Genomic DNA, 26,116 nt, shown 5'->3' with positions numbered 1-26,116 from the left:
TATCCAAACGACGGCCATGTACCTTGAATACGCCACATATAACAATTAAGATAGGATAGGATTTACATATTCATCTCTGGAGAGAGAAAATCAAACAAAACGGCTTAAATATATGACCATCTCTTCCGGTTACAAGTCCCTGTCGGGTGAAAGAGAATTTATTTTTTTCGTCAAAGCAGAAAACGTGATGATTCAATACAATAGTAAATATATAATTGGACGTTACATAATGCAGTTTTCGGTTGATTACTGGGTGATAACGATACGACCATAATATGTTATGGGATTAGCTAGCCATTTATTTGTCATATGCATGGTTCACTTGATGGTGAAAAAAACCGTAACAGACCAGCGGTTATTTGAATCACCCTTATTCCGCGGCGAGGAGTCTAGCAATCTTGCACGCATAATTATACCAGCATGAGATTCGAACCCGGTGTGGTGTCGAGCGTATTCCTAACGGATTTAGAGGACCCAACAATTATTTCGTTTATTGGACACGTAGTGGACATAACGATCGTTTCAATATATATGTTCTTGTTCTTTGACACGTTTTTAAAAAGTCGCTTTTCTCTTCGAATACTGGACCAATTGCTTTGAAATTTTCAGTGGTTAAAGATAAAAATTTTCTCCAGAAGGCTATTACTTTTTTTTCTGCTATGACGTCATCAAAATTATGTAACTCTACGTGTCCATATATTTGAGCATAGCTCTCTTGTAATTAATATTGCATTATATGTTGTTTTATTATTATTTGTTATTGTATCATCATGTTTTCTGGTTCGACGAAAAAATAAATGTTCTCTCTCACCACGAAGCCTTTCAAATAGGAGTGGAATTTTTATTTTATTGGGGGAATACAAAATCCCATTCAAATAACTTAGCGAGGATATAAAAAAAATCAATATTTTCCTGATCCCAAAGAGAATGGGTCGATATGAAGTTAGGTTGGAGGTACATTCAATTTGTTTATCATTGCGTACCGTTGGGGTCCATATTATCTAACAAAAACAAATGAATAAATACAGCCAACTACAAAAATAGCACAAACTTTGTATTCTCGTATATTTGATACTTCTTAATTGAGTATTTGGAATATTGCTATCGATATTCAGTGGGCTTTAACTACGCTGTATGCCAGCATTTTTTGGGTATTTCTTACCAAAAAAAAATTCTTTTTTATGTTCACGATGAAACCAGAGCCATTATATATTTACGAATATATAACGGCTCTGATGAAACTGTATCGTGAAACCGTTTTCTCGCAAATGTAACATTCTCGCCCCGATATCTCAACGCATTCATCCGTGGCTACACACATGTTCGCTGAGCTGAGCGATTTTCAGAAAATCGATTGTCCTGTTGTTCGTTTCTGCCATCTTACAGTTTTAGCATCGGCCTGGTTGCTTTTTTGCATACCGTTTATCTAATAAATTCACATAAAATGTCGGGAGAAAGCGAAGAATTCAAAACCGTTCGGAGTAGAAAAATGAAATCTAAAAGAAAGATGGAGATGGATGATTCGGGACCCACGATCAAAAGACCACATTTTCCACAGATAAGTGGGGACAAATTATTGGTAAATAACTAATTTAATGATATAGTGGTATTAAATACTGAAACTTTGATTTCTTGAAATGGTTCTATTGCTACTTACCGGGTTTGAACTGATTAAAAATCCTGAAATCAGGATAATTTAAAAATCATTATTTAATGAGCCTTCCATCCCTTAATTGCAAAAGTTTTTAGAACTACAGTGCTTTGTTTTTACACTGAGTGAGGATGGACTATAAACGAATAATAATGACGGCCTTGGCCCAGTGGTTCGTGCATCATGCTAGTCGATGCTTTGATAGGAATACGCTTGTAATGGCATCTTTGATTACATTGCATGGATTCGAATCCTGTGGGGAATGATTATGTGTGAGAGGATTGCTGGGCTGCCCGATGGGTGGTTATACAGTTATAGCTTCTTTCGCCCATGTCCAGATGTCTGCATATGTTTAAAACAACTCATGAAATTATTGCCCTAATCGACTTGGACTGATAACCCAGACTGGATTCCATGGCAGATGCACGCCCGAGGGCGCTAGCGCTCCACAAAAATGCACGCGAGCGAATTCAATTTTGCACGCCGAAAATTTGCAATTGCTCACCAATGTAAATCGGTTTAAATAGTTTTTAAATCAATAATCTAGTAATATAAAAATGCCAAAAAATTATAACTTTACAATTGTCGACTAATACTTGCTCGCAAGATTTGGCCTGATCGAAAAATGCGAAGCAAAAATCACCATATCGTGTTGAATGATAGGAATCCCGTGAGAAAAATCGCCTCCTCACCGACGCTGGCCAGTTATGGCTCTGATTCAGCGTATTTTTAATACAATAATTTTACACGGATGTACTGAACAGTACCGGTATCTACTCTCTCTCGCACAAACACTTTCAAAATTAGTGACAAAATATAGAAATGATGTTTTGGGGGTCAAAGGTCAAACGTCCATTTTTGCTATGATCCAACTTATTTTTACGCGGATGTATTGAGAGGTATCTTAGTTCGAAATCAGTTTAGCGGGCGCAGTTGTTTTGCACGCCAGAAATTCTTATTTGCACACGGGAATTTCTGATTGCACGCCCGATTTCTCGTTCGAAAAGGCCATGAAATCCAGACTGGCTGATAACCGGACGAAATGCTGTGGTTTCCATATGAATAAGCTGCCTTATTGTATTCCCTTCTTTTAAATATGACAGTACAGTAGTATGATTTGCTCTTGGTAACGATTGGGATAATAGAGTATACTGATATTGTGTTAAAAAGGTGGTGCAGGATAAACTTTTCAGGCTTACTAGTCCGGTTCTGGCATGGGAATGTCTTTCAAAATGTTAGTTCTACAGTTCTAGGTTAACGTTTTCATTACTATTTATTCTTTTTTTGAAGAAGCTTTAATGGATTATATTATTTCACCAGGATGGAAAGAAAGATTTCAGAAAAATTCCTGTGCCAGCTAACAGATATTCACCATTGAAAGAAAATTGGTTAAAAATATATTCTCCTGTTGTTGAACAACTCAAGTTACAGATAAGATTTAACCTCAAAACTAGGAATGTAGAATTACAGGTGAATAAATCATCCTTTCTCTACGTTTCATGATGATTTTGTTCTAGAAGAAAATCTGGACATCATATTTCAATTCCAAATTTTATTTGTCGGTTGTGTTAGATTCTTGAAAACTATCGAGGTTCAACTGTATAAATGATGTGAACTAATCAGTTACCTATTTTATGATTGATATAACAACATTAAATACAATTCAACTGTCCAAAGTACAATAGCCAGTTGTTTCTTTTCATAGAGCTTGCTATAGTACCGTCTATTTTGGAAATCATCATTTCTATTCAAAATCCTTGATCATTAATAATTGCTTGTTGAATTTATCAGTCTCATTTATTTTGTGATCGCTAATATCAGATTTTTAGTCTTTGGTCGAATACAATAATTTTGTCAATTTGAATATTGATTACGGTATCTACAATACCTGTTGGGCAGCTACATTAGGGAGAATATAATTGGCTTTCCCCCAATTTTTTTACTCAAACTTATCAGCATAATAAACAATATACAAGGCAATAACCTTTGATTTTATTATAATATTTTTATAATTCTTTTCAAGACTTGCAAACAAACTACAGATATTGGAGCATTACAACGAGGTGCAGATTTTGTCAAAGCGTTTATATTAGGTTTCACTGTTGAAGATGCACTTGCGCTTGTTAGGCTTGATGAACTTTTTCTTGAATCTTTTCAGGTTACAGACGGTGAGTATCATCAATGTTGCATATATTCTTTATGTGTGATTAAATTTGCTTTAAACAGAATAACAGTAAATGAAAATTAGGTAACACACATCCTTTATGAGCTGTGTAATGACCATGTTGTTTATTAATCTGGGATTCTTTGCACATATGTTATGTTCTCTATAGAATATGTTTTAATTGACCTGGGTTCTGTTTTTGGGGGTCACTTTTTGTAACTATATTGTTAGCTGGTTAATGAATCTTAGTGGTAATTTAGTTTTTACCAAGCTCAATTCAACTCCAATCCTGTATTTGTTGTTGATTTTTGAAAATATTTTCAGATTCTTCGGCTTCATTTGTTCATATTTTTTTTTCAGTTAAGCCGTTAAAAGGAGATCATTTATCAAGAGCTATTGGTAGGGTAGCTGGTTCTGGTGGAAGAACAAAATTCACAATTGAGAATGTTACGAAATCGAGAATTGTATTAGCTGATTCGTAAGTACATTTCAAATCTTCACTTTCACACTGCAGATTAAAATTGAAACAACAAGTTGATCATTTTTGTTGTGAATTCATGATTTCACTCAGTAATAATTGACATAGTCGTATACCAATCCATGTTCTTTATCAGGGCATGCATAACTGTTTGGTGAAATTTTTATCTTTTGTTCAACAGGCATATTCACATTTTGGGATCGTATCAGAACATCAGATTAGCCAGAACTGCTATTTGTAATTTAATCCTCGGTAGTCCTCCTTCAAAAGTATATGGAAATTTAAGGTCTGTTGCTGGAAGGGTTTCAGAAAGATTTTGAATTAATTACTGCCTCATGACATGGATAACCCGATTGGCTTGATTAATAACAATCCTGTGATACTGTTGCAGAATGATTTCAAATTTCAGCTTCATCTTATTGCTTCTGTACTGACGCGATACTTCTCTAATACATTATATTGTAAAAACGATCGAAATTTGCAGTATTTATAGCTTGTCGTCTTGATCTTAAAGGTGTAGATCAGGGATCGGGAACCCGTGGCTCCCAGAAAAATCTATTACTATTGTTACGAGATTTCAAACACTTTTATAGCCAATTTTGGCAGGAAATTCCCAATACGTTTGAGAACGCGCACCCAGCACATGTTTATGTTATGTAAGATAATCACCAGATAGGCATTAAGCGACAAGAGTTTTATAAACACTACGGAGATGCCTAAACGAAAAAGGGTGATGAGTACCGTAGATTTCAACTTGGGCTGCAACTGCAAGTGAGCAACTGTTCAAGGCCCGCAGCGACTACATGCAGCATCAGAAATCACATTGTATGTGTTGACTTTTGAGTAAACATTTCAGGCCTGATTAAGTGAAGAAATGTCATATGGCTTGCACGGAAATGCAATTGAAAATATGTTTATTTTATGGCTCTCTTGACCAAAAAGGTTCTACTGAAGAAATACTATATTGAATTAGCATTGTAATTTTGAGAACAAATATTGCATAATAATAGCAATTTCAAATAAAAGAAAAAGTACTTGATAATTATAGTATGCGAGGAACTTACATTGCCAGTAATCTAATCGTGTGGAAATGCAGGATTAGGTATTCAATTCACTAACTGCATAAAAAAAGGAAACCTCGATATGGATTAGAAGAGCCAATATGTGGCACCTTTGATGACATTTGACTTGTGATAAATGTAATTTCATTGTGAGGACATTACATTAATTACTCAGGTTATGAGATTATCATTCACGTACAAGTTGCACGTTTCTTCAATGTTATATAGGCAAAGAGACCATTTTCTCAATCTAAAATTTCTAGCTGATGAAGAGCAAATGATACTGTAGAACCGACCAGTCCCAGCATTCCAAAATGTCCAAATCTTCCCCTTGTCCTGTTAGCTGGATTGCCCGTATAGTATCCTTTTGCATAAGCAATGCGCCCCAGTACCCAAAGCATTCCACATGCAGATGCGAATTTCTAAAAAAGATGAGACAAAGACCTCGATTTAAAATTATTACCTCCCATCTTTCAATGCCGAGGTAGAGTTGCAGACGGAGTTTGCATATAGCAACATATCAAACGGATACATTTTGTGTTTCACTGACCACTCCACAAAAGTGAAATGTTCGAACATTTTCAATTGACTAAGCTTATCGACATTGCCACCAGACTTTGTCAACCCTGTCACTGCATATTTGCTGCTAACGGAAACTCTACATCGAATTTCAGAGAGATCAGTTGAATTCATTTTGTCCATTATGAAATCTTACCGGATGTTGTACTCCACCAAGACCAAGCAGAAATAAGAATTGTGGCAGTTGCTCTACGGTATTCTGGTGAGCACGTTGGATGCAATTGAATATCTGATTTTCATCACTGTACATTTTTGGGAACTGAAACAAAGGCTAAGTTAGAAACATTTGAAAGGTTCTGGGTGGTAAATGAGTTAGAACTGCCAATTGCAGAATTGGGAGAGGTGCTAGAGACTTGATGCAATTATGGGATGAGTGAATAATGAAAAAATGTATTGCTTTAGGGTATTAATGTTTGAGTGAAGGGCACTCAGGGCTGTAGGGTCTCAGTCTGCAGGTCTGGTGAAAAAGTCCTGAAAAAAGTAACTAGCACTGAACGATTCAACCTGAAGAAATTTTCAGGCTAGACCAGGATGCATCATGGTCAAAAAAAAGCAGGGTCGATCAAATGGAAAACCCATCGTCTATTTCAGCAGTTATTAGTTAATATTTGGTTGATGAATATCGGGGTCTCATGTACTTTCGTACTTAACATACCAAGGTTACCCTAGCAGACATCTCTCAGCGGACATCTCTCTCGTTTTCGGAACGGTAAAATAGCGTTGCCAGAAAACGATTTAACATGGCACTTAAATGCCGCGACGGAAAAAAGGAAAGCTAGTCGCAAACTACTTGCCAGATTTACGGCGCAATTTTGCTACACTCAAAATTACACAAAACTTATCTGTAATTTCCGATGGCCAGGCAGATTTTTGAAGTTGATATAAAAAAAACTTATATTGAAGTCATCCTAATTCAAGTTTTATGAAAATTATATGTTGGGAACATATAATAATACATTGTCAAACATGGCCAAAAAAAAAAATTTCACATTAAAATTAATAAATGTCGGCATTTTAACCCCAAATTCTGTACTTTTCGATTAGGTGCCCCACTTTTGAAGAAGATATCACAAAAGAACATATTGTGAAGTAACCTCGAACCTAGTTTGAGAAAAATTGTATGTCGGGAACATATAATAATATCTTGTTAAACATGGCCCAAACAGGAATTTTACATCAAAATTAATAAATATCAGTATTTCAACCCCAAATTTTGTACTTTTCGATTACGTGCCCCACTTTTGAATAAATTATCCTAGAAGAACATATTGTGAAGTAACCTCGAACCAAGTTTGAGAAAAATTATATGTCGGGAACATATATTAATATCTTGTTAAACATGGCCCAAACAGGAATTTTACATCAAAATTAGTGAATATCGGCATTTTAACCCAAAATTTTAGATATTTCGATTACGTGCCCCACTTTTGAATAAAATATTCCAAAAGAACATATTGTGAAGTAACCTCGAACCAAGTTTGAGGAAAATTGTATGTCGGGAACATATAATAATATCTTGTTAAATGGCCCAAACAGGAATTTCACATCAAAATTAATAAATATCAGTATTTCAACCCCAAATTTTGTACTTTTCGATTACGTGCTCCACTTCTGAATAAAATATCCTAGAAGAACATATTGTGAAGTAACCTTGAACCAAGTTTGAGAAAAATTGTATGTCGGGAACATATATTAATATCCTGTTAACCCTGCTAAAACGCTTAAACATGGCCCAAACAGGAATTTTACATCAAAATTAGTGAATATCGGCATTTTAACCCAAAATTTTGGACTTTTCGATTACGTGCCCCACTTTTGAATATAATATTCCAAAAGAACATATTGTGAAGTAACCTGGAACCAAGTTTGAGAAAAATTGTATGTCGAGAACATATAATAATATCTTGTTAAACATGGCCCAAACAGGAATTTTACATCAAAATTAATAAATATCAGTATTTCAACCCCAAATTTTGGACTTTTCGATTACGTGCCCCATTTTTGAATAAAATATCCCAAAAGAACATATTGTGCAGTAACCTCGAACCAAGTTTGAGGAAAATTTTTTAGGCGGGAACATATATTAATATCTTGTTAAACATGGCCCAAACAGGAATTTTACATCAAAATTAATAAATATCAGTATTTTAACCCCAAATTTTGGACTTTTCGATTACGTGCCCCACTTTTGAAGAAGATATCACAAAAGAACATATCGTGAAGTAACCTTGAACCAAGTTTGAGAAAAATTGTATGTCGGGAACATATAATAATATCTTGTTAAACATGGCCCAAACAGTAATGTTACATCAAAATTAATAAATATCACCGAAGGCCCATCCACCGGAATTAAAGAAGTTTATGGATAAAAGATTGGATTTAAAGTTTGTGTTTGGCAGTCGTCGGGTGCGGTCGCATTTTTGAACGGCGCAGAAAGATTAGATTGACAACAATGAACCAGCACTTAAGGAATATCAACAAGTAAAGGCCGAAATATGAAATTACATGGCAGCATAAAGGCAACATACGGACATCATAACAGAATCGAAAGATGAATACAACAGGGATTGATTCAGATATTTTATTTTGTGACAAAGAGTATGATATACTGCTATTTCTAGAAATTCCGCTTGAATACTGAGTATTCAACTATATATGTGTAAATAGTTTGCAGTGTAACATTTTTAAACATTCATTTAGTGGCATATTTTTGATTTGTTCTCTCTGTGTGTATACCGGTACTGTTTTAACAATGTTGGCCACGTCAATGTATCCATTAGGCTACAGACCTGCTCACGTGTGATTAGTGTTTTTCCTAATAATTGTTTTTATGAGTGTCCGCACACCGAATTTGCCGCCATGGTTTTGCGTTTGTTTGTATATTAAACCACTTATCACCTTTTCCGCAATGCCCAATCTAGCTATCAGTGTAGTTTTTCATGGCTTGGTTTTTCTTAAAGCTTTCATGGCTTCATGAGTATGACTATCGTCGCAAATTTATTACATTCCACTCCCCATATTATCTTTGCATGAAGTTGTAGGTATTGGTCATTATCAACGTAATTGTTGAAAGAGAGTACAACAGCCCGAAAGTTTATTACTATCGTGTATTTTGTTTTTTAAGTTTGGCCCAAGCCTCATTTAATTGGGCTTGTGTTTTTGTGTGCGTGCTGGTGGGCAGGCACATGAGATACTTCATGTTTTAAACTTTTTTGTAGGTTTTGCTTGCCCTCCAGAATTCTCCATTTTAAATTTAGGTTTGTTATGGAGTTTTCGAAATAAACTATCTATCTATCTATCTATCAGTATTTCAACCCCAAATTTTGTACTTTTCGATTACGTACCCCACTTTTGAATAAAATATCCTAGAAGAACATATCGTGAAGTAACCTTGAACCAAGTTTGAGAAAAATTGTATGTCGGGAACATATAATAATATCTTGTTAAACATGGCCCAAACAGTAATGTTACATCAAAATTAATAAATATCAGTATTTCAACCCCAAATTTTGTACTTTTCGATTACGTACCCCACTTTTGAATAAAATATCCTAGAAGAACATATTGTGAAGTAACCTCGAACCAAGTTTGAGAAAAATTGTAAGTCGGAAACATATAATAATATCTTGTTAAACATGGCCCAAACAGGAATTTTACATCAAAATTAGTAAATATCGGTATAAATAGTATCCTCGGCGCTGATGCTATTTCGGGCGATCAGACTTATATTTGACAAGCTTTATGACGTGATTGTGATGGCGTAGTCAGATAAGGGTTAGGATTGATATGTCAAAAAATTGTTATGCTACGCCCTTTAGAAGTTTGGTACGAAACTACACGAGACCGTAGCCTGCGTATTTTTATTTAAACCATTATGCCTAACTGCGCGATTAGTACAATGACGGGTATGTTATGGTACCGTACCGTACTGGTACTCATCTGCTAAATCAGACCACGGTAATTATATCAAAATTTTACCGGCACATTATATGTCTTCCTGGCTTTGTTCACATTAATAACACTCATCCACATCATTAACGCCCATGCTGCTGTTCCAGTCAGCGCCACATATCCATATTCTCTGGGCAAAACGTTCTTCATGTTGAAGATTCTAACAAAATCTAATACAACACGATGATAATAAGCTCTGGACAAACAAGGAATGCCAGAATGCCGACTTTGGAGACGTGCAGAATGCAGGTTCAGATTCAGAATGAATCTGCATCATTTCATATTTTAGTGTCCGGAGTCATGCTAGGCCAGTTTCATGTCCGATAATGTATTTTTTGTCTTCTCAATCGCTTCGTTTCAAAATTTTGTTGTTATTGGACACGTTTAGTGGCCATAACAATCGTTTCAAAATTTTGTTGTTATTGTTGATATTTGTCTCCGTCTCCATTTTAAAAAAATCGCTTTTCTCTTCGAATACTAGACCAATTGCTTTGAAATTTTCAGTGTGTTAAAGATAAAATTTTTCTCCAGAAGGCTATTACTTTTTTTTTGCTATGACGTCATCAAAATTATTGCCATTGGGTGGCGCTACGTGTCCATATATTTGAGCATAGCTCTCTTGGTATTAGAATACGAGTTCTTTTGTATCGAATGCTATTTTTACCTTTCATCCTTCATTTTCGAACTTTTCAAAAATTTCAATTTGCTAAGATAGTTCTTTAAAGGTTTTGTCGGCGTTCGGTCAATCAAATTCGTTCCCGATATTCCTTCAATCGTATTTCAGTGAATTGTTGTTTGTTATTTGTATGTCGGGATTGGACGACTTCGCTGTCTACATAAAAGGTAGCCTTTTCATCGGTCATACTTTTGTGTTAAAATATTTGGCGGGTTTATTCAACTTTTCAATTGCATTGTTAGGGTATAGTGGGCTATTACATGGTATATGAAACATTTATTTTACACATAGCCGTCACGATATATCATACTGTGTATTATTCCAATACCAAAGCATGAGCATTCTGCAACATATGGTAATGAGTACATTGTAACCCGAACCATCATTTCCGGCTCGGATGTTATAATAAGGACATGAGACTGTCAATATATAGCGCATGCGGTTGCTTTACAAAGAATTCCAGCCACTGCGTACTGACAATTACACGTGGAACAGCTGGATTAGCTGCAGTAGATTAGGGAAAATGTAGAAAGAATTATGTTCAGCTAGTAATAGTTTAGATTTATAGGTATATTGCAAGAATTGTAGTTCAGAGTTTTCATCCGCATATTATTCATAATAAATTCATGGCAACTATGATAGCGAGTACATCATGTAAATGGACTTTTCGGTATGCACAGCAATTATAGAAGTCTTGTTTTTTTTGTTCAATTTTACAACTACAAGGTAAGTTTCGGATAAAAATATATATGAACTTGGTGGAATTTTTAACATACAGTGTTATTTTATGTATAAAACTCTTAGATTTGATAAAATAATATTTATCACACGGCTAACAATCTACTGTATATATCATTCATTATTGGCGACCCAAGTTTTATGATCCTACTTTCTGTGGGCACTTGGGATGAAAGGTCTTTTTCTTGATATATTTATAGCAGCTTTCATGATACATATATATACCAGCTTTCATCAAAATTACATTTCACTTATTTCATAGTAGATTTCCGTACGTGTATTTTAACAACTTGAAATTGTGCCCATCGTTATTTATGGCCGTACTCTTCAGGTTCATGAAATTCTTGTCTTGCTCAAGGAAAAATAGTTTGAATATGCAATAGGTCTATTATAGTGCAATAATATTAATAAACCTAAATATTAGTTTAATAAAGCTAGTTTCACATTTACTCTGTATCTGAAAATTTAAATTTTTGTTAATGAATGGATTCACATGACAAATATTATTACCGTATATAGGCTATATATAATATATATATATATATATATTTATCTTTGATGTTTTTCCCAATTTATTATTATATACAGAACTCTTCTGATTTTTTTGGCGTTTATGTCTTTAGGCTTTATTCTTTTGAGTGTAGATAATTCAAACTTTGAGAAGTTTTGCCTAATGTGTGCATATATCGCGTTGTACTGAATATGGTATATATTTATGAATAATAACTCTTGTGCGAATCAAAAAAAAATATTTCAAATTATATAGGAGCGTCCATCGGAGTGTAGTACTGCAAGTGCAAACCCTCTCTTTGAATTTGTAGTTTAGAACTGTTTATATTTTAGTTACAGTACACAGTTTGTAAATGGAAGGTTACGAACCTAGTCGAATTAAGTTATCACTTGATAGACATTTAAATCAGTACCATAGTTCGACAATTATTTGAATTATTTGTCTTACAAACTTTTTCATGCCTATTTTTACAGGGTTGAATAACTGAAAAAAGAAGTATGAAACTTTTGTTAATAAGTTTACTGTGCGTCTGTCACGTTAATTGTATGTTTTACCTACTTGGCGAAAAAGAAACGAGATGCATTTTTGATGAGTTGTCCGAAGGAGCTACGACAACATTCCGTTACAACTCTTCGATATCATCTGGTGATCCAATTGGTCTAATTGTGCGAGTACACGATCCAGACGGAAAACTAATGCTAAAAAGAGAATATGGCAGCGGATCAACTGTTACTTTCACAGCTCATAAAAGTGGTGAGCACGCAATATGCACGAGCACAAATTCAACGAAGTGGGCGATGTATGCTACAGGTGAGAGACAAGCATACACTAAATTATTTTTGTTTGGTGTGAGAAATAAAGCCTAGATATTTCGGTACCATTTTTATTTTCATAGAATTATAAGTTATAATAGAATTTATAATCATAGAAACAAATTAATTGAATCGTCTACGACTTATTCAGTCGGGACTTTTTAGAGGATATATATATCCTGCGTATTGTTGTATTGTGTTTTTTTGCTCAGTAGAAGTCGAATTTGAAACCGTTCTCTTCTATATACTCAGATAAAATAAATAGTAAACCTGAAGGTGCTGTTGCCTGTTGAAACATATTGGGTGCAGCGATGGATAACATTTTTTCCTCTAACTATATTTCAAAACGTATGTGTGATAGTATGCATATAATTCTCGGGGAAGGAATTTGTTTCACTGGTAACAAATTATTTGTAAGGTTATCGTAAGTGTTAGAAGTCAATCAGGTGTGTTTTTTACCATCAAAGGTATTTCATTATTTGGCAATGAGCTTTGTCAAGGATAGAGCCTGTTTTTTATCAAATTTTATACTTTGATTCAGGCCAAATAAAAGTATCATTTACGGTTGACACTGATCAGCCAAAAAGTTCACAAGAGAGGAAAATCCGCAAAGATGATGACGACGACGATGGTGATGATGATGATGAGAATGACGAAGACGATGATGAAATTACGAACGGTGGTAACAAGCTGATTTCTTTGCAAAAGAGAATACGGGCTGTTATGGAGTCAGTTGAATTTATCACCCAAACTCAAAATTTATACAGGAGAGCGGAAATGAAATTTCGAGATAGAGCGGAAACTATAAATAGTAGAGTATTAATTTGGGCGTGCGTCCAACTAGCAGTATTACTATCAACTGGATGGTATCAGATGCGTTCTTTAAAAGCTTTTTTCATAGCTAAAAAGCTGGTATAATCAGTAACATCAAAACTGAAATAACAAAAGTAGAAATTCGAATAACCTATTAGCAATGGAGTATATTATGTTGTTTTGGACGTTTGCAACTTTTATCCGCTCACGGTTTAGTTATAAATGTTTGCTTAGAATAATGTTGTCCGATTTAAAAGAATACAGACACTGTTTTGAATTTTGATCGTTCGAAATCTGTATTTGTCGTCACAACATTTTTTAAGAAGCAGTGGAAGCTTCGCCCTACGCAATCCGTTAATACCAACCACAAGTATATCGCCTTAGTTATTTTAGCTCGTCATGTATTAGGAAGCAGTTGCAAATTATATTTCCAATCGTAGAAATTGAGTACATCTTTGTTGGAACGACAATTCTTAGGTTGTTGTTTATCCCATATCATAGTGTAAACATACTAACTCATGTTACAGGGATTACCTGTGGAAGCATTGCAATTGGTATGCGATAATGTTTGAAAGATTCAGAGTATAAGATAATAAAATTGGATATTGGATGAAACGTATTTGAATTCATTTATTGTGACAGAACGCGTGAACCACTGGAAATGGGGGGACAATGAGTCAATTTTGAGGAGAAATATCCGATAGTGAATAGTGAAGATTCAGAGTATAAGATAATAAAATTGGATATTGGATGAAACGTATTTCAATTCATTTATTGTGACAGAACGCGTGAACCACTGGAAATGGGGGGACGATGAGTCGATGTTGAGGAGAAATATCCGATAGTGAATACTACAGAGAAACTCTTTCTTTATTTGTAATTTGCTTGTTATGTCCGAACTATAGCCCATGTCTGACAAAGATAAAAATAAACACATGCTGCCTAATTATCGATTGTTTTGAGTTTCTTTTATATATATAAGTCAGGTAATTTATTGCATGATTTAGCAGGTGCTCGCCTTGAATGTCATGATTCGATGATGGTAAAAGAGTTTGCTTTTGTATTGCTAACCATTCGAGTAATCGCTAATAATGTCCACCGATGCGCAAAGGATATTTGAATGTTCGTATTGCTTTGCGTATACTAAACATTCGTCAGGGTCAATTATGAATAATTAAATAAATGGCGCTCCAGAAGTATGTTTACCAATATAGAAGTAACTAATTTTGTTTGCCTACTTTGCACCGAGTTGTGTAAAGTGACGGAAGCCTATCGGCCCCCTGGTATACTCGCTTGACAAACACAGACAGTCCTGTAACTCGTAATGGAACCAAAATAAGGAAAATCAGAAAACGAACTTAATCTGGTACAAATACGACGGGAACACCGAATAAAGTACAATATGCAGAAGTTTACCTCGAATAGCTTTCCTCGAAGAAGCATGGACAGTTTTTGTTTCAACTACAAAAACACTATAATAGAACAAAATTATATCTCAATTTGGTACTGCTTTACGCAATATTTTCCTCATCCGAAATTTTTTACTTGAAAATTAAAACAAGCGTGTAAATTAATTTTTATTTTTTCACCAAATAGCAACGAAAATTAAAAAAAAAGGTTCAATTTTAAAAATGCAGTAATGTACTGTTTTAGTTACATATGTTTGAATATATAAAGATGAGTTTTTTAGTGCTGTCTGTGTAACTCATGAATTTCTTTTTGAATCTGATGACAGTTAATCGCATTAGAATATATACATTATACAATATGAGTTTTATGATCATACAAATAAATAGTCAAAAGTGAAAAATTGATAAGGCTTGTGTTAGTTGAAATGAAAGATTATAAGTATCAATACAAAATAGTGTTAAATAGGATAATATACTGCAAATATCAGCGTCGACTTTAAAAACAACTAGCTTCATTCGCCTGAATATGTAGAAAATATAAAAATTGTTTTATCAAAACGTTTGCTTCGTACTGGTCGTTCGTTTCATATGCTTTCTTTTATGACAAAGGTTTTGGATTACAATAACACATTCATAGTTCATGAATCTTGCATTGTGTGTAACAGGCAAGTATAGAGCAAGTATAAACTCGATAAAATAACTCTTCGACTTCATCAAAATTTGGTTTGGCTGAATGTTGACATCTCTCTTGGTGACTGGTCTATCTCGTTGTCCTCCGTTGTTTGGTATGATCGATTCACCTGTATAGAATGATACTGGTTATACAAAAGTTTTTGGACACGAGTTAGATCGTTTTTCAAACTCGTTATGGCTGTTGTGGAAATAAATGCCTTTATCCAACCAACCAACTAACGGACAAATCGTTTTCACATTATTTGTACTTAAAAAAGAAAGAATTTGCTAAAAAGTTATTATTATCAATTTTCATCATATTTTCTCCGAGTCCTTGCATCCTATTTTGTTATTTTTATAATTCAGAGACACATCTTAATGTGACATTCCATACAATTATTTCAAGAGTTGCCTAACATTTTGCTGACAATGGTGGTCTGATTGGTCAAAGGGTTGAAAAATTTTGCCAGCACTAGCCAATGATATATTATTGTAAAACCATAACCAAAGGAAATTTCATTTACAGGTTCCTTCAGTCGATTATATCTGATTTCATGAATCATTTTGTAAATTATTAACAAGACCGGAGTAAAAAACTGTTAGTTGTATTATCGGACGCGTCCAAATTCACTCAATAGATTGGGACAGGCTTTTGGTTGCATATAGCTGCAAACTGCTCATCCGTAAACCAACAAATACATTTTCCTACTGAATATGACATAGAAACGTTATTCAGAGTAAATTCACAAAGATATAGATTACATTTTAATTACAACAAGCCAGATAAAATCAATTTTATGACATATTTTGTAGTTCAATCTGACCTGTGCGTATTCATATTGTCTTGGATTTTGTTCTGAATTTTCATCTGTTGTTATCCAGTCATCTAATTTATGTGTTTCAGCATGAACATTTCGCGATACCTGTATTCCAAATGTCAAAAAATATAGTATTTTTGTAGAATACCACACTAATGAAAAGTCAATGATAAAACACTGAAAGCTGTTTCTTACCGGGGTATCATGTCCATTGCTATCGCTGATTTCGTGCACCTCTGTGGCTCTCAAGGTGTTGTCATATGGCTGTAATGAACAAAGTATTACTTCACGCATATGTAGGTATAGTCACAATATGCTTCAAAGTCAAGATTATCTACTATCCTTCAATAAAGCTGAAATATGCTAATTTTGAGAAATATATTCGATTTTTGCAACCACATATTTTTACTTGAATTTTCTGAAAAGTATTTCTGGACCTGTTTCATGATTATCCACTGTCTTTATGCATGACCAACTAAAACAAATACAATGCATCCAGAAAATGATGTGGGCCTACTATTATTTGGCGCCGTCGTGTTTAAATATAAATCGTAAATAAATCAAATTCTCGATTAATCATAGAAAGCAATATATTCCTAAACTACTTGTTCGTTCACAATTAACAAATTTCAAAACGAAAAAAACAAGCAATAGTTGCAAAATAATTACAGTGAAGCATACCTGAAAATCTTGATTCGTGCCTTTGTACTGAAATCGATAGAAAGAAAAGAGAACTAACATGCAGCACATGCAAATCTCATTAAAAATTCAATTGCTTACAATCATGAAAATCGATATTTTATAAGCAGAATTGATATTTTTCTTTGTATGGTGAATCAAAATATTGCAAAAATTGAAAATTATTCCTTACTGATTTGGGAACGACGCTACTCATTTGTTGATCCCATTCGTATGTGTTTTTGTATCGTCCGTCTCTGGAAATCTTTCCATCCTACATTTTGTGTGAAAACCAATCATTCACTATCGTAGAAATGATAAGATAGGCGAAGAAAGAAAATTGACAAAGAAGAAAACTAACGAGGACATGGAATTGCCTTGATAGACTTAAAGATAAGTCAAAACTGAGAGAACGGAAGGAGTAAATAAATGAAGTTTAAATCGAATGCAATTCAGTTCAAGCCACAGACAGCAAATTCAAACTACGCAAAATCTACAGCTAATAAGAATACTACAAAATTGCTCACACAATGAATAAGCATTAACAAGTAAGCATGACTCACGTTTTCATAAATAACATTATCGTAATAATTCATCGAATTTTTCCACGATTTCTTTGCTCTTCTCTTTTTTATGCAACATACCACAACAACAATTATGGCGATGAAAACTAGCCCACTTATCACAACAACAAATACGAACAACCATGCTAAAAAAAGACATCTAGTTATATATATAGACAGAATCTTTCTTAATTCCAGTAATATTCTTAGTAGTTTTTAACCTTAATTCCAGTAATATTCTTAGTAGTTTTTAACCTTAATTCCAGTAATATTCTTAGTAGTTTTTAACCACAAGTTGGTGCTGCACCGTATCCACCCAGCGATATAAAGTTTCGTAGAGTAAGGATGACTTAATGACTACTTTTTTCGTTTTAGTTGAAGTTAATTTTTATCGCCTCGAATATCAAGAATTTTAGAAAATAGGTTGAAATCTAGAAATAATATCCAACGTATAGGATAAAGACTTACGCTCATAACAATTGGTTCCGTAAAATCCCCACATGCATTTACATTGTCCTACTCCATTTGCGGTATTTGTGCATTGTCCAAATGGTGCATTGCAGCCAGAATTCGTGTTGAATTGGCAAATTTGTTCTGGTATAATGTAACAAATATTTATTTCAAAAGCTTAGCAAAATTTATAAAGAAATTTAGCAAAACGAATATTAGATATTTATACTTTTTAAACTTATCGTCGAGATTAAAATATAAAATATTTTAAGGTAATATAGGAGATAGTAAACTTTAATTTTAGGTCGAAAATATATTTTATTATATAAAAGTGTGAAAAGTAAAGTTATATTCTGCTTAGAATTTGAATTCAAAAATAATTCACATCACTAATAATAAACTTTCAAAGAATAGTCGGATCATTTCCCTAACTATTATATTGATAACAAATTCGCAACAGCTATCGAGTATTGCAGCAGTGCATGGTCAGATATGATATTATTTAACTTACTTATGCAAGAGTTTGGTGTGTCTGGATTTGAAACGAATCCTGCTTTACAATTGCAGTATATAACTCCTTCTGTGGTTGCGTCGCAGGAACTTGTAGAATTCTCGCAGAATTGAGAAGTCGTTGGCTGAGAGCACAGCACCGTGGTGGCACCTGAGTAAAAGATAGTTTGCATATATTTACATTTGCATACTCTTAAAACCACCACGATTAGGAATCAGTACTATGTTTTCAGTATTTTTGCAACTAATTTTACTCAGATCTTGGGAAAATTATCGCCATTTTTTATTTTGACAAGATGCATTTGAACACGCCAAGTAACAAGCATTGTACGTATTGTACTTGATCGGCATTACACATTTTGTGCAGCTTCCTTCAACACCAAAGCCGCTCCTTAAGATGGTAGCCCTCTAATGCTTCTACAGAGGTGCGTTCAAATGGTGAATGGAACTATATATCAATCCCCAGGCTTGTCCATGGGACATATTTTTCTGTCCCATTCCCATCTCATAGCAATTATGCCTGTCCAATCCCAGCTCATAGAATTCCCATTGGAAAAAAAATCAATAAAAACTGTTAAATTCAGATATAACGTCTAATAAATAGGACTACATGTAAGAAGAGGCATGCAAAACGTGTCCCATGGGAAATACATATGTGTGCTGTCCCACCCCATCCCATGGGACGTTTCCCATGGGAATCCCATTCCCATGGACAATACTCATAAATGTACATACTACAATGTAAAAGTGTAGTATACGAAACAGAGGAGAAAAGGGGGGAAAATTACCTCCTGCGTCGTTACAAGATTCATCTGATATTAGAGGTCCTGTTAAATCCAATCCTTGTGTACTACAATTCACCGAGTCGCACGTGCAATTATCAGGCTGCATATAAACAGTGATGAAAAAATAATGAAAAAAAAATAATATTTAAATTTTTTAAATTTTGGTGTTGTAATACACGATGGGTTGTTTTAAGGTTAAACATTTTGACCTTTTCATTGGTGTAACTTTTGTCAGTATTATGGCAATTTCGAAATTTCATTGTTATTTAATAATATCTGAGTGGGTGTAACACTTTCGATATTATTGCATCATGAAAAGGATAAAAGAAGGATTGTAAAAATAAATGAAAATAAATGAAATAATTTTTTTATAGCAAAAATATTGCCGACTTAACAACAGTACAAAGGGAAAGATTAAACATATAACCACCACCACATCCAAATACTTCTTGTTTAAATGACGTCATAATGGTTTAGTGGTATGTAACTAAACGTATTTCGGTAATAAATCGAATGTATTAAGTAACGCCTATGTAAGGAAGTATTTAGAAATTACAGGGATACATACAAAATATGTATCATTGGTAAGAAATACTGCGAAAGACTCTTCAATTGTTGAGGAATTAACGGATTCGTCATCTTTTGTTGTGAGCTCATATTGAGCGACTGTACTCCCTCGTTTGAATCCTATAATTTTGACGTCGATGTACCACGTCTCATCCTTGTAGGCCAATTTCAACTAAAAATAAAAAAAAACACATTTATCTGATATTTTGTCTCGCGTACTTCGTTATAAGGGGTACATCTACTCTACAAAGAAACGTTACTTGCAAATAGTTTATACTGCTTTATACGCAATGATACAAAATTCAATACACCTTAAAGGTGATTTTTTGCTCAAATAGATTAAGTAAAAAACTCTTTAACCTAAATATTTGCTATATCAAGTTCAATTCACGCAAATTATATTTAAGTTGATATTGTTGTTTTTATTTGGTTCCATTAGTCGACTTTACTGTAAAATAAAATTCATGTTACGATATAAAGCAATGGTATCTAATTGAATATATTATCGTAATTCGTAATTGTAGCAAATTACGCCATTCATTAACTTGTTTTAGCATTCATAGTACTTACTACATTGATGTAAATTTTCTCTTGTTCCTGATAATAAGCTGAAGAAGGGTCGTCAAGATCTTCGTTATATTCCACATCTACATGAAGTTGCCCACCAAATTGTTTCACTAATATCGAAAAAGCATTATTAAGGGGTTTTGTTTGAAGTAATCTTAGTAGTAATATATATCACCTTATAGAGAATACTGAACTTAGTAAGGAGTAGACGACACTATCAACGAAAGTGATTATCTACACAGATTTTACATCAAAATCGAATCATGCATACTCTTTCTCTTTTTACAAATATCTTTCAATTATTTGGACCAACAGGGATAATGTAAAAGACAAACAGTCATTAACATTCATATGTTTTGTGTGGTTATGTTGTAGTGAACATTGACAATAGTTTTACCTGGTTCGTCGCATATGTCATTCGAGTCTGCCGTTAAACCAGGCCTGCATTCGCATTTCTTAATTGTTGACGTCTGGACACAAAACTGATCGGAGGAACAACTATCTGGATCGGTTGTACACAGATCTTAAACGAGATGAAACGTGTTAAATTTAGATAGATCCATGTCATAGGGCTCTTCATGCAAAACTACAAGATGAGATGTTTAGATTTATTAGCAATATAACGTCACAAGGCTTATGATTTGGAATTAAATCTTACGGGTAATACTGTAATAGATTACGTTGGAGTTTCGTGGACAAAGGTAGCACTTCTGTTACCAAATTTCTTTATATTTTAAAAGGTAAATTTTAATTTCTTACCCAAGAATGATGCAGTTGATATTTCGAATGAACTGGTGCTTGTTATTCTGTTTGTTGTTTCCTCGACGTTCATTGGAGTTGTTAAAAGCGTCGTGTTGTCTGAATAGGTTGCATCAGTTCCTGTTGTAATTTCTGTTTTGAAAATTGTTGTTACCAGATTGGTGTGATCTGATTGTGTTGTTAATTCACCTGTTGTGTAGTCGCTGAAAGTTGTGGTTTCAACGGAAATAGATACTTCTTGTGACGTGGGCCGATCTGTCGATGCCACGGTCTGTGTCTGTGGTGTTATCTCAAATGTAGTACTCGATACTTTTTGTGACGTGGTTTGCTCTGTCGATGCCACGGTTTGTGACTGTGGTGTCATCTCAAATGTAGTACTCGATACTTCTTGTGACGTGGTTTGCTCTGTCGATGCCGCGGTTTGGGACTGTGGTGTCATCTCAAATGAAGTACTCGGCACAAACGTCGTTTGTTCACTCGAGGTCTCCAAAAATGGCGTCGTGTTGGTTTCATTATTCTGATAGTCGGTAGTTGTTTCCGAATGGGCTTCCGTAGTGATACCACTGCCTTCTTCTTGGGCTGTGGTCTGTTCAATGCTTGCTTCCGTTGTGGTAGTCGGTTCGTATCCGCTGCCACTACCTTCCCCAGTTTCTCTCCTGAATCTATGCAACTCAGTTTGGTTTGTATCCTCATCTACAATTACAAAAAAAGGTTTATAAGAAGGATGAAAACACAATCTTATAAACCAACATTTGCTGTTTCATGAACATTCTCAAAATACATTTCGACTAGGCCTACTACATCAGAAATTCAAAATGCAAATCGAATCGCGTGCTCCATCACTTATTTTCATTCATCAAAAACCTCTATATGTTATTTTTGGCGTTTTTCAAACCGTCCAACCAAGTAAGCGACTAACAGAAACCTATTATATTTTAAAAGACTGGATCATCTACTTAAAGCGTCACCATTTTAAATAGACTCAGGAGAGATTGTTTCATGTTTGTATGATTTGAACTCCAGATTTTTGACCATCGACCCGAACACAGTCAAAAACAAAACCTATAACATGCAATTTACAATATATCAATGATCAAAAACAAATACATACCGTAGCTATTCATTGCATCTTCTTCCATAAATTGCAACCATGATTTTGTCGTTTCTTCGGATGGAATATCAGTTGTTACTGCAAAAATATGATAGTAGCACTGTAAATATAATATAAGTCTGACATGATTTTAATTTTGCCAAATATTCGAACCCTCAAATTTATCGTAGAATCAACACGACCGTTGAAATATAATGTTTAGTATGAAATCTCAACTCTAAAATCTGTCACATCATGGCGGTATCTCATTTTAAACCATATTTTAAAGACCTTATTTGAACGATGTAGTAAATTTTACATGAATTAATTAGAAGTATAATCAAATACGCTTAAGTTACCTTTTTCCTTTTTATCTATTGATTTCTTCATTTCCAATAAAAAATCATACATTTTATCTTTCATTCCGAACTCTTGCAGAGACCCTAAAATTTGAATAAATAAAGTCTATTGGTTGAAGACAATCGACACACTATTCATGGAACATGACAAAATCAAATCCCATTTGTCAGGAATTATTTTGAGTTAAGTTGTGAGTCAATTCGTTATTTTATGTTTTATTTTAAAGTAATAAAAAGAAACTTCTGTTCTAAATTGATTGAAAGTCATCATTTATGTGGGAAAGTTTACACTCGCTGTTAAATTGATATAAAAAAAATTTTGGGTGGGTGTTTTACCGTGAACTTATGTGACCCCATCGAATAAAAGAATTTGTAATTCGTTGTTTTCAATTAAATGATGATGAAGCCAACTACACAATATTACTACCCAATTTCGTCAATGCGGAAACCAACATCTTTATTACGCGTTAAGCAAAAAAGATAATGATTGCCATTCGAAATCTCAAATGCTCCCTTTTACCTACCGTCAAAATAACTTTTCATTGCGATCATCCACAATTCTTTTTGACCATATTCTGATTTGTCGTTTCTTATTTCTTTTTCAAAATTATTTTGTAAAGTTGCTGAAATTTCTAAAAAATATAAGGTAATGATAGGTAAAGAGAGAGTTTTCTTTTAAACGATAAGTTTTAAAGCTCTATATCGAGGAATCTACTCTCATAATTTAATAAAACAAGAGAAAGAAAGAGTAAATAATTTTGATAAGCAGCTGTTATAATTTAACTCACCTTTTATATTTCCAAACATTATGAACGATATTGTGAATAAAATAAATATATTGCGGCATGATGAAGAAATTTGAAATATTTTTTTACAATTTGATTTGCTTTTGATGCATTTCGTTGGCAATGTATAAGTTCTTGATGTCTCGTGTGTACATTCTTCCCAATTTCCCAAATGTTTTTCAGTTGTATTCCCTTTGTGCTTCATATTTTGATAATATAATTCGGTAATGTTTTGAGGCTTGAAGTACGAGTTCATGTAGAAGTATTCTGCAAGTTTCTCGGTTGAAAAGAGCAGATAATTTTATTAAAAAAAGAAATTTATGATAATGTATGAACTAAGTAAATAATTCGATATACTCGAAATGCTTTATCTGTGAAAAAATAAAATTTTGTACAGGTTTGTAGGTTCCAACAAAAAGCGTTTATATTGTACTATCAGGCTAATTTTGGGTTTGCTAATAATTAAACTTGCTACGTAATTTTCCAGTAATAATTTCGCTTTTATATATATATTTTTAGTTTATACGATTCCTTTTACGGCATTAAATATTATTTTAGCAAAGACGTGAATTAGATATAGACGTTTTTGTATTAGACAAATAAACAATTGCACAGGATTTCCTTCAACCTCCGAAATATTTCTTTTGAACAAAAAAAAAATTAAAAAAGTCTTTCTCGATGTGGCTTTCTGACAAAAAACTATAAATAATCCTGATAGCAATGACTTTTCGACGTTTACTTATTTATATATATATATATATATATAGACATACTATGCAGCATGATAACAGTCTCAAACAACCTTATACCTAAATATTTTGTTATTCATAATATTGCTTTACCAAAAGCGTTAAATCGCAAATAACTTTCATGTGTCATTATCTATCGAAGCTATCACTTTGGCCACTATCACTTTGAAGAATTTGGGTATTCCCGTAGTATGTGTATAGTGTACCAGGTTAGGGTTAAACCATAATTTTATTCCGATTTTTCCGATTTTAGTTTCATTACGAGTTCGGGGACTGTTTGTGTTAGCCAAGTGAATACTCCCCCTCTGCCCATAGGCTTCCGTCCCTTTACACAACTTGATGTGAAGTAGGCGAACAAAATTAGTTAACTCCATATCGGTACACACACTACACTGGAGCACTGAATTTCACTTATCGATGCGCATGTCTCAATATTCTACTGAGCTTTGTCAAAATACATTGGTCATGAACTTTTTTTAAGCAAATTTCTTTTATTTATTTTGTCTTTTCTCTCTTTCCACCAATTGTGACGACACATAACGTCATAATAGAATAAACATAAGTCTTATCACGCATACCATCACAAACGTAACAAACGACGTATGTATACATAACTAGGTGGCTCCAACCGCTTCGAACAATTTTGATTTACATTGTTAATTAAATAAATATATTCGAATCATTTCTCATCTATTTTAATAATCAGATTTTTTTCTCAGTGACCAAATATGCTTCCTATAAAAGAGAATGAGTCAAAAATTTCGACAATTTATACCAAGTGGAGTGCGGTTTCAAATGAAATACATGCAATAATACTTTGAGTATATGCTATGGTGAATCCAATCACATAAAAACAGTTTTCGGTCACAATTGCTATGCAGTATTTTTTGAATTCTCATAAACTGTTCACATCTAACATAATAACACAGTTTTTTTGTGCATGTGCTTTCTATACTATATTTCCAAAAATGGAAATAACCCTTCAAGCACGTGCTACGTAGTCTCCTTTTGATTCACGCAATACCGAATACATTGTGATATTAGATTACACGCAATATTACAGTACAATTATATATATAAATGTCGTAGATTGCCCAAGTAGTTAAAATAATAGGCAGTAGTTCCCAATATACCCTGCACTGTTTTCAATCAGAAGAACTGTTGTAGCTCTGACTTTTCTACTCAAATACACTTTAGTTTTAGAAGATATAATGCTAAACCTCTTCTAAGTTTTAGGACGAATTTCACATATATGTATAATTGTCCGCAAAAATGACTAACACTAACTCACTAGATGAAAGTAGTCGATAAATGTAACCGGCACAAATAACCAGAAATTCAAAATCTAATTTACGAACAGTCTTAAACCAATCGCGACTTGCTTATACAGATAACGTTACAATCTCACGAAATTGTATTAGTTCTGTTGACATTCTAGTTTCCTATTTCTGTGGTTTCATTATTTATTTCAAACAAATATTCATCTACATATTTTTATGAATTATTAATACCTCATACTGTAGGAGAAAGAAATATATTTTAATACGATTGATAAATGAAGGGAAATTTTGTCATCATAAAACTTTATGTTTCTAAGTTGCTAGGCGGGTGCTTTGTGCGGTGTAATTACGACCATTTTGTACTTGATAGCACGTTCGGCACGTCGTTCACACCCATGTCTATTACATCATTGTGAATGGAACTTTCAAAGAATGTGATCTTGATAACGTATTCCAAAATAGAAAAATAAATAAATGGCGACATTGCTCGTTATATTTATGGAAATTTACTATTTATGGAATGACAGTAAGTAAACCCATTGGGAAAAATCCACTATGATAAAAGTGGTCTCGGACATCCGTTGTACATATATTAGTCTGAATGATTTGAGCAAATGTCTTATTCTAAGCGAACGGTAGCA

The 26,116-nt window shown here is 33.7% G+C and overlaps 4 protein-coding genes across 6 annotated transcripts; 2 read left to right on the top strand and 2 right to left on the bottom strand.

Moving 5' to 3' along the window:
- Nucleotides 1-1,311: 1,311 nt before the first annotated feature.
- LOC120329554 (RNA-binding protein PNO1-like) lies at nt 1,312-4,779 on the top strand. Its single transcript, XM_039396207.2, has 5 exons — nt 1,312-1,579; nt 2,972-3,121; nt 3,675-3,819; nt 4,176-4,293; nt 4,475-4,779. Exons 1-5 carry the CDS (start codon nt 1,445-1,447, stop codon nt 4,611-4,613), a joined length of 687 nt encoding a protein of 228 aa, XP_039252141.1. The 5' UTR covers nt 1,312-1,444; the 3' UTR covers nt 4,614-4,779.
- A 457-nt stretch (nt 4,780-5,236) lies between these two features.
- On the bottom strand, nt 5,237-10,141 carry LOC120329556 (glutathione S-transferase 3, mitochondrial-like). Its single transcript, XM_039396208.2, has 3 exons — nt 9,912-10,141; nt 6,070-6,192; nt 5,237-5,776 (listed from the first exon to the last, which is right to left on the bottom strand). Exons 1-3 carry the CDS (start codon nt 10,032-10,034, stop codon nt 5,600-5,602), a joined length of 423 nt encoding a protein of 140 aa, XP_039252142.2. The 5' UTR covers nt 10,035-10,141; the 3' UTR covers nt 5,237-5,599.
- Nucleotides 10,142-11,064: 923 nt separating this feature from the next.
- On the top strand, nt 11,065-14,049 carry LOC120330101 (transmembrane emp24 domain-containing protein eca-like). The gene is made up of 3 exons (XM_039396929.2): nt 11,065-11,286; nt 12,283-12,619; nt 13,163-14,049. Exons 2-3 carry the CDS (start codon nt 12,307-12,309, stop codon nt 13,537-13,539), a joined length of 690 nt encoding a protein of 229 aa, XP_039252863.2. The 5' UTR covers nt 11,065-11,286; nt 12,283-12,306; the 3' UTR covers nt 13,540-14,049.
- Nucleotides 14,050-14,210: 161 nt separating this feature from the next.
- On the bottom strand, nt 14,211-23,812 carry LOC120330100 (uncharacterized). 3 transcript variants are annotated; one of them, XM_039396926.2, is made up of 17 exons: nt 23,450-23,812; nt 23,186-23,293; nt 22,662-22,745; nt 22,324-22,401; nt 21,213-21,905; nt 20,851-20,976; nt 20,457-20,563; nt 19,888-20,058; nt 19,323-19,419; nt 18,536-18,685; nt 18,043-18,168; nt 17,575-17,720; nt 17,205-17,285; nt 17,015-17,041; nt 16,529-16,597; nt 16,340-16,438; nt 14,211-15,643 (listed from the first exon to the last, which is right to left on the bottom strand). In XM_039396926.2, exons 1-17 carry the CDS (start codon nt 23,700-23,702, stop codon nt 15,557-15,559), a joined length of 2,502 nt encoding a protein of 833 aa, XP_039252860.2. In that variant the 5' UTR covers nt 23,703-23,812; the 3' UTR covers nt 14,211-15,556. The 3 variants fall into 3 exon arrangements, with proteins under 3 accessions (XP_039252860.2, XP_039252861.2, XP_039252862.2); XM_039396927.2 differs by lacking the exon at nt 17,015-17,041; XM_039396928.2 differs by lacking the exons at nt 17,015-17,041; nt 17,205-17,285.
- Between the last annotated feature and the right edge of the window lie 2,304 nt (nt 23,813-26,116).

This window comes from Styela clava, chromosome 12 (assembly GCF_964204865.1).
Source record: "Styela clava chromosome 12, kaStyClav1.hap1.2, whole genome shotgun sequence".
Classification (NCBI taxonomy): domain Eukaryota; kingdom Metazoa; phylum Chordata; class Ascidiacea; order Stolidobranchia; family Styelidae; genus Styela; species Styela clava.
Note: the sequence above shows the minus strand (reverse complement) of the source record. Positions and strands in the feature narration are given on the sequence as shown.

Excerpts from the sequence above, each read along its gene's own strand:
- LOC120329554 (XM_039396207.2), top strand. The coding sequence starts at position 1,445 with ATGTCGGGAGAAAGCGAAGAATTCAAAACCGTTCGGAGTAGAAAAATG. Across the intron at positions 1,580-2,971 it reads TAAGTGGGGACAAATTATTG|GATGGAAAGAAAGATTTCAG; the intron begins GTAAATAACTAA and ends TTATTTCACCAG. Across the intron at positions 3,122-3,674 it reads CTAGGAATGTAGAATTACAG|ACTTGCAAACAAACTACAGA; the intron begins GTGAATAAATCA and ends ATTCTTTTCAAG.
- LOC120329556 (XM_039396208.2), bottom strand. The coding sequence starts at position 10,034 with ATGAAGAACGTTTTGCCCAGAGAATATGGATATGTGGCGCTGACTGGA. Across the intron at positions 6,193-9,911 it reads GGAAGACATATAATGTGCCG|TTCCCAAAAATGTACAGTGA; the intron begins GTAAAATTTTGA and ends CCTTTGTTTCAG. Across the intron at positions 5,777-6,069 it reads TTGGTGGAGTACAACATCCG|AAATTCGCATCTGCATGTGG; the intron begins GTAAGATTTCAT and ends CATCTTTTTTAG.
- LOC120330101 (XM_039396929.2), top strand. The coding sequence starts at position 12,307 with ATGAAACTTTTGTTAATAAGTTTACTGTGCGTCTGTCACGTTAATTGT. Across the intron at positions 12,620-13,162 it reads GTGGGCGATGTATGCTACAG|GCCAAATAAAAGTATCATTT; the intron begins GTGAGAGACAAG and ends ACTTTGATTCAG.
- LOC120330100 (XM_039396926.2), bottom strand. The coding sequence starts at position 23,702 with ATGAACTCGTACTTCAAGCCTCAAAACATTACCGAATTATATTATCAA. Across the intron at positions 22,746-23,185 it reads AATGAAAAGTTATTTTGACG|GGTCTCTGCAAGAGTTCGGA; the intron begins GTAGGTAAAAGG and ends TTCAAATTTTAG. Across the intron at positions 15,644-16,339 it reads GACAATATGAATACGCACAG|GTGAATCGATCATACCAAAC; the intron begins GTCAGATTGAAC and ends CATTCTATACAG.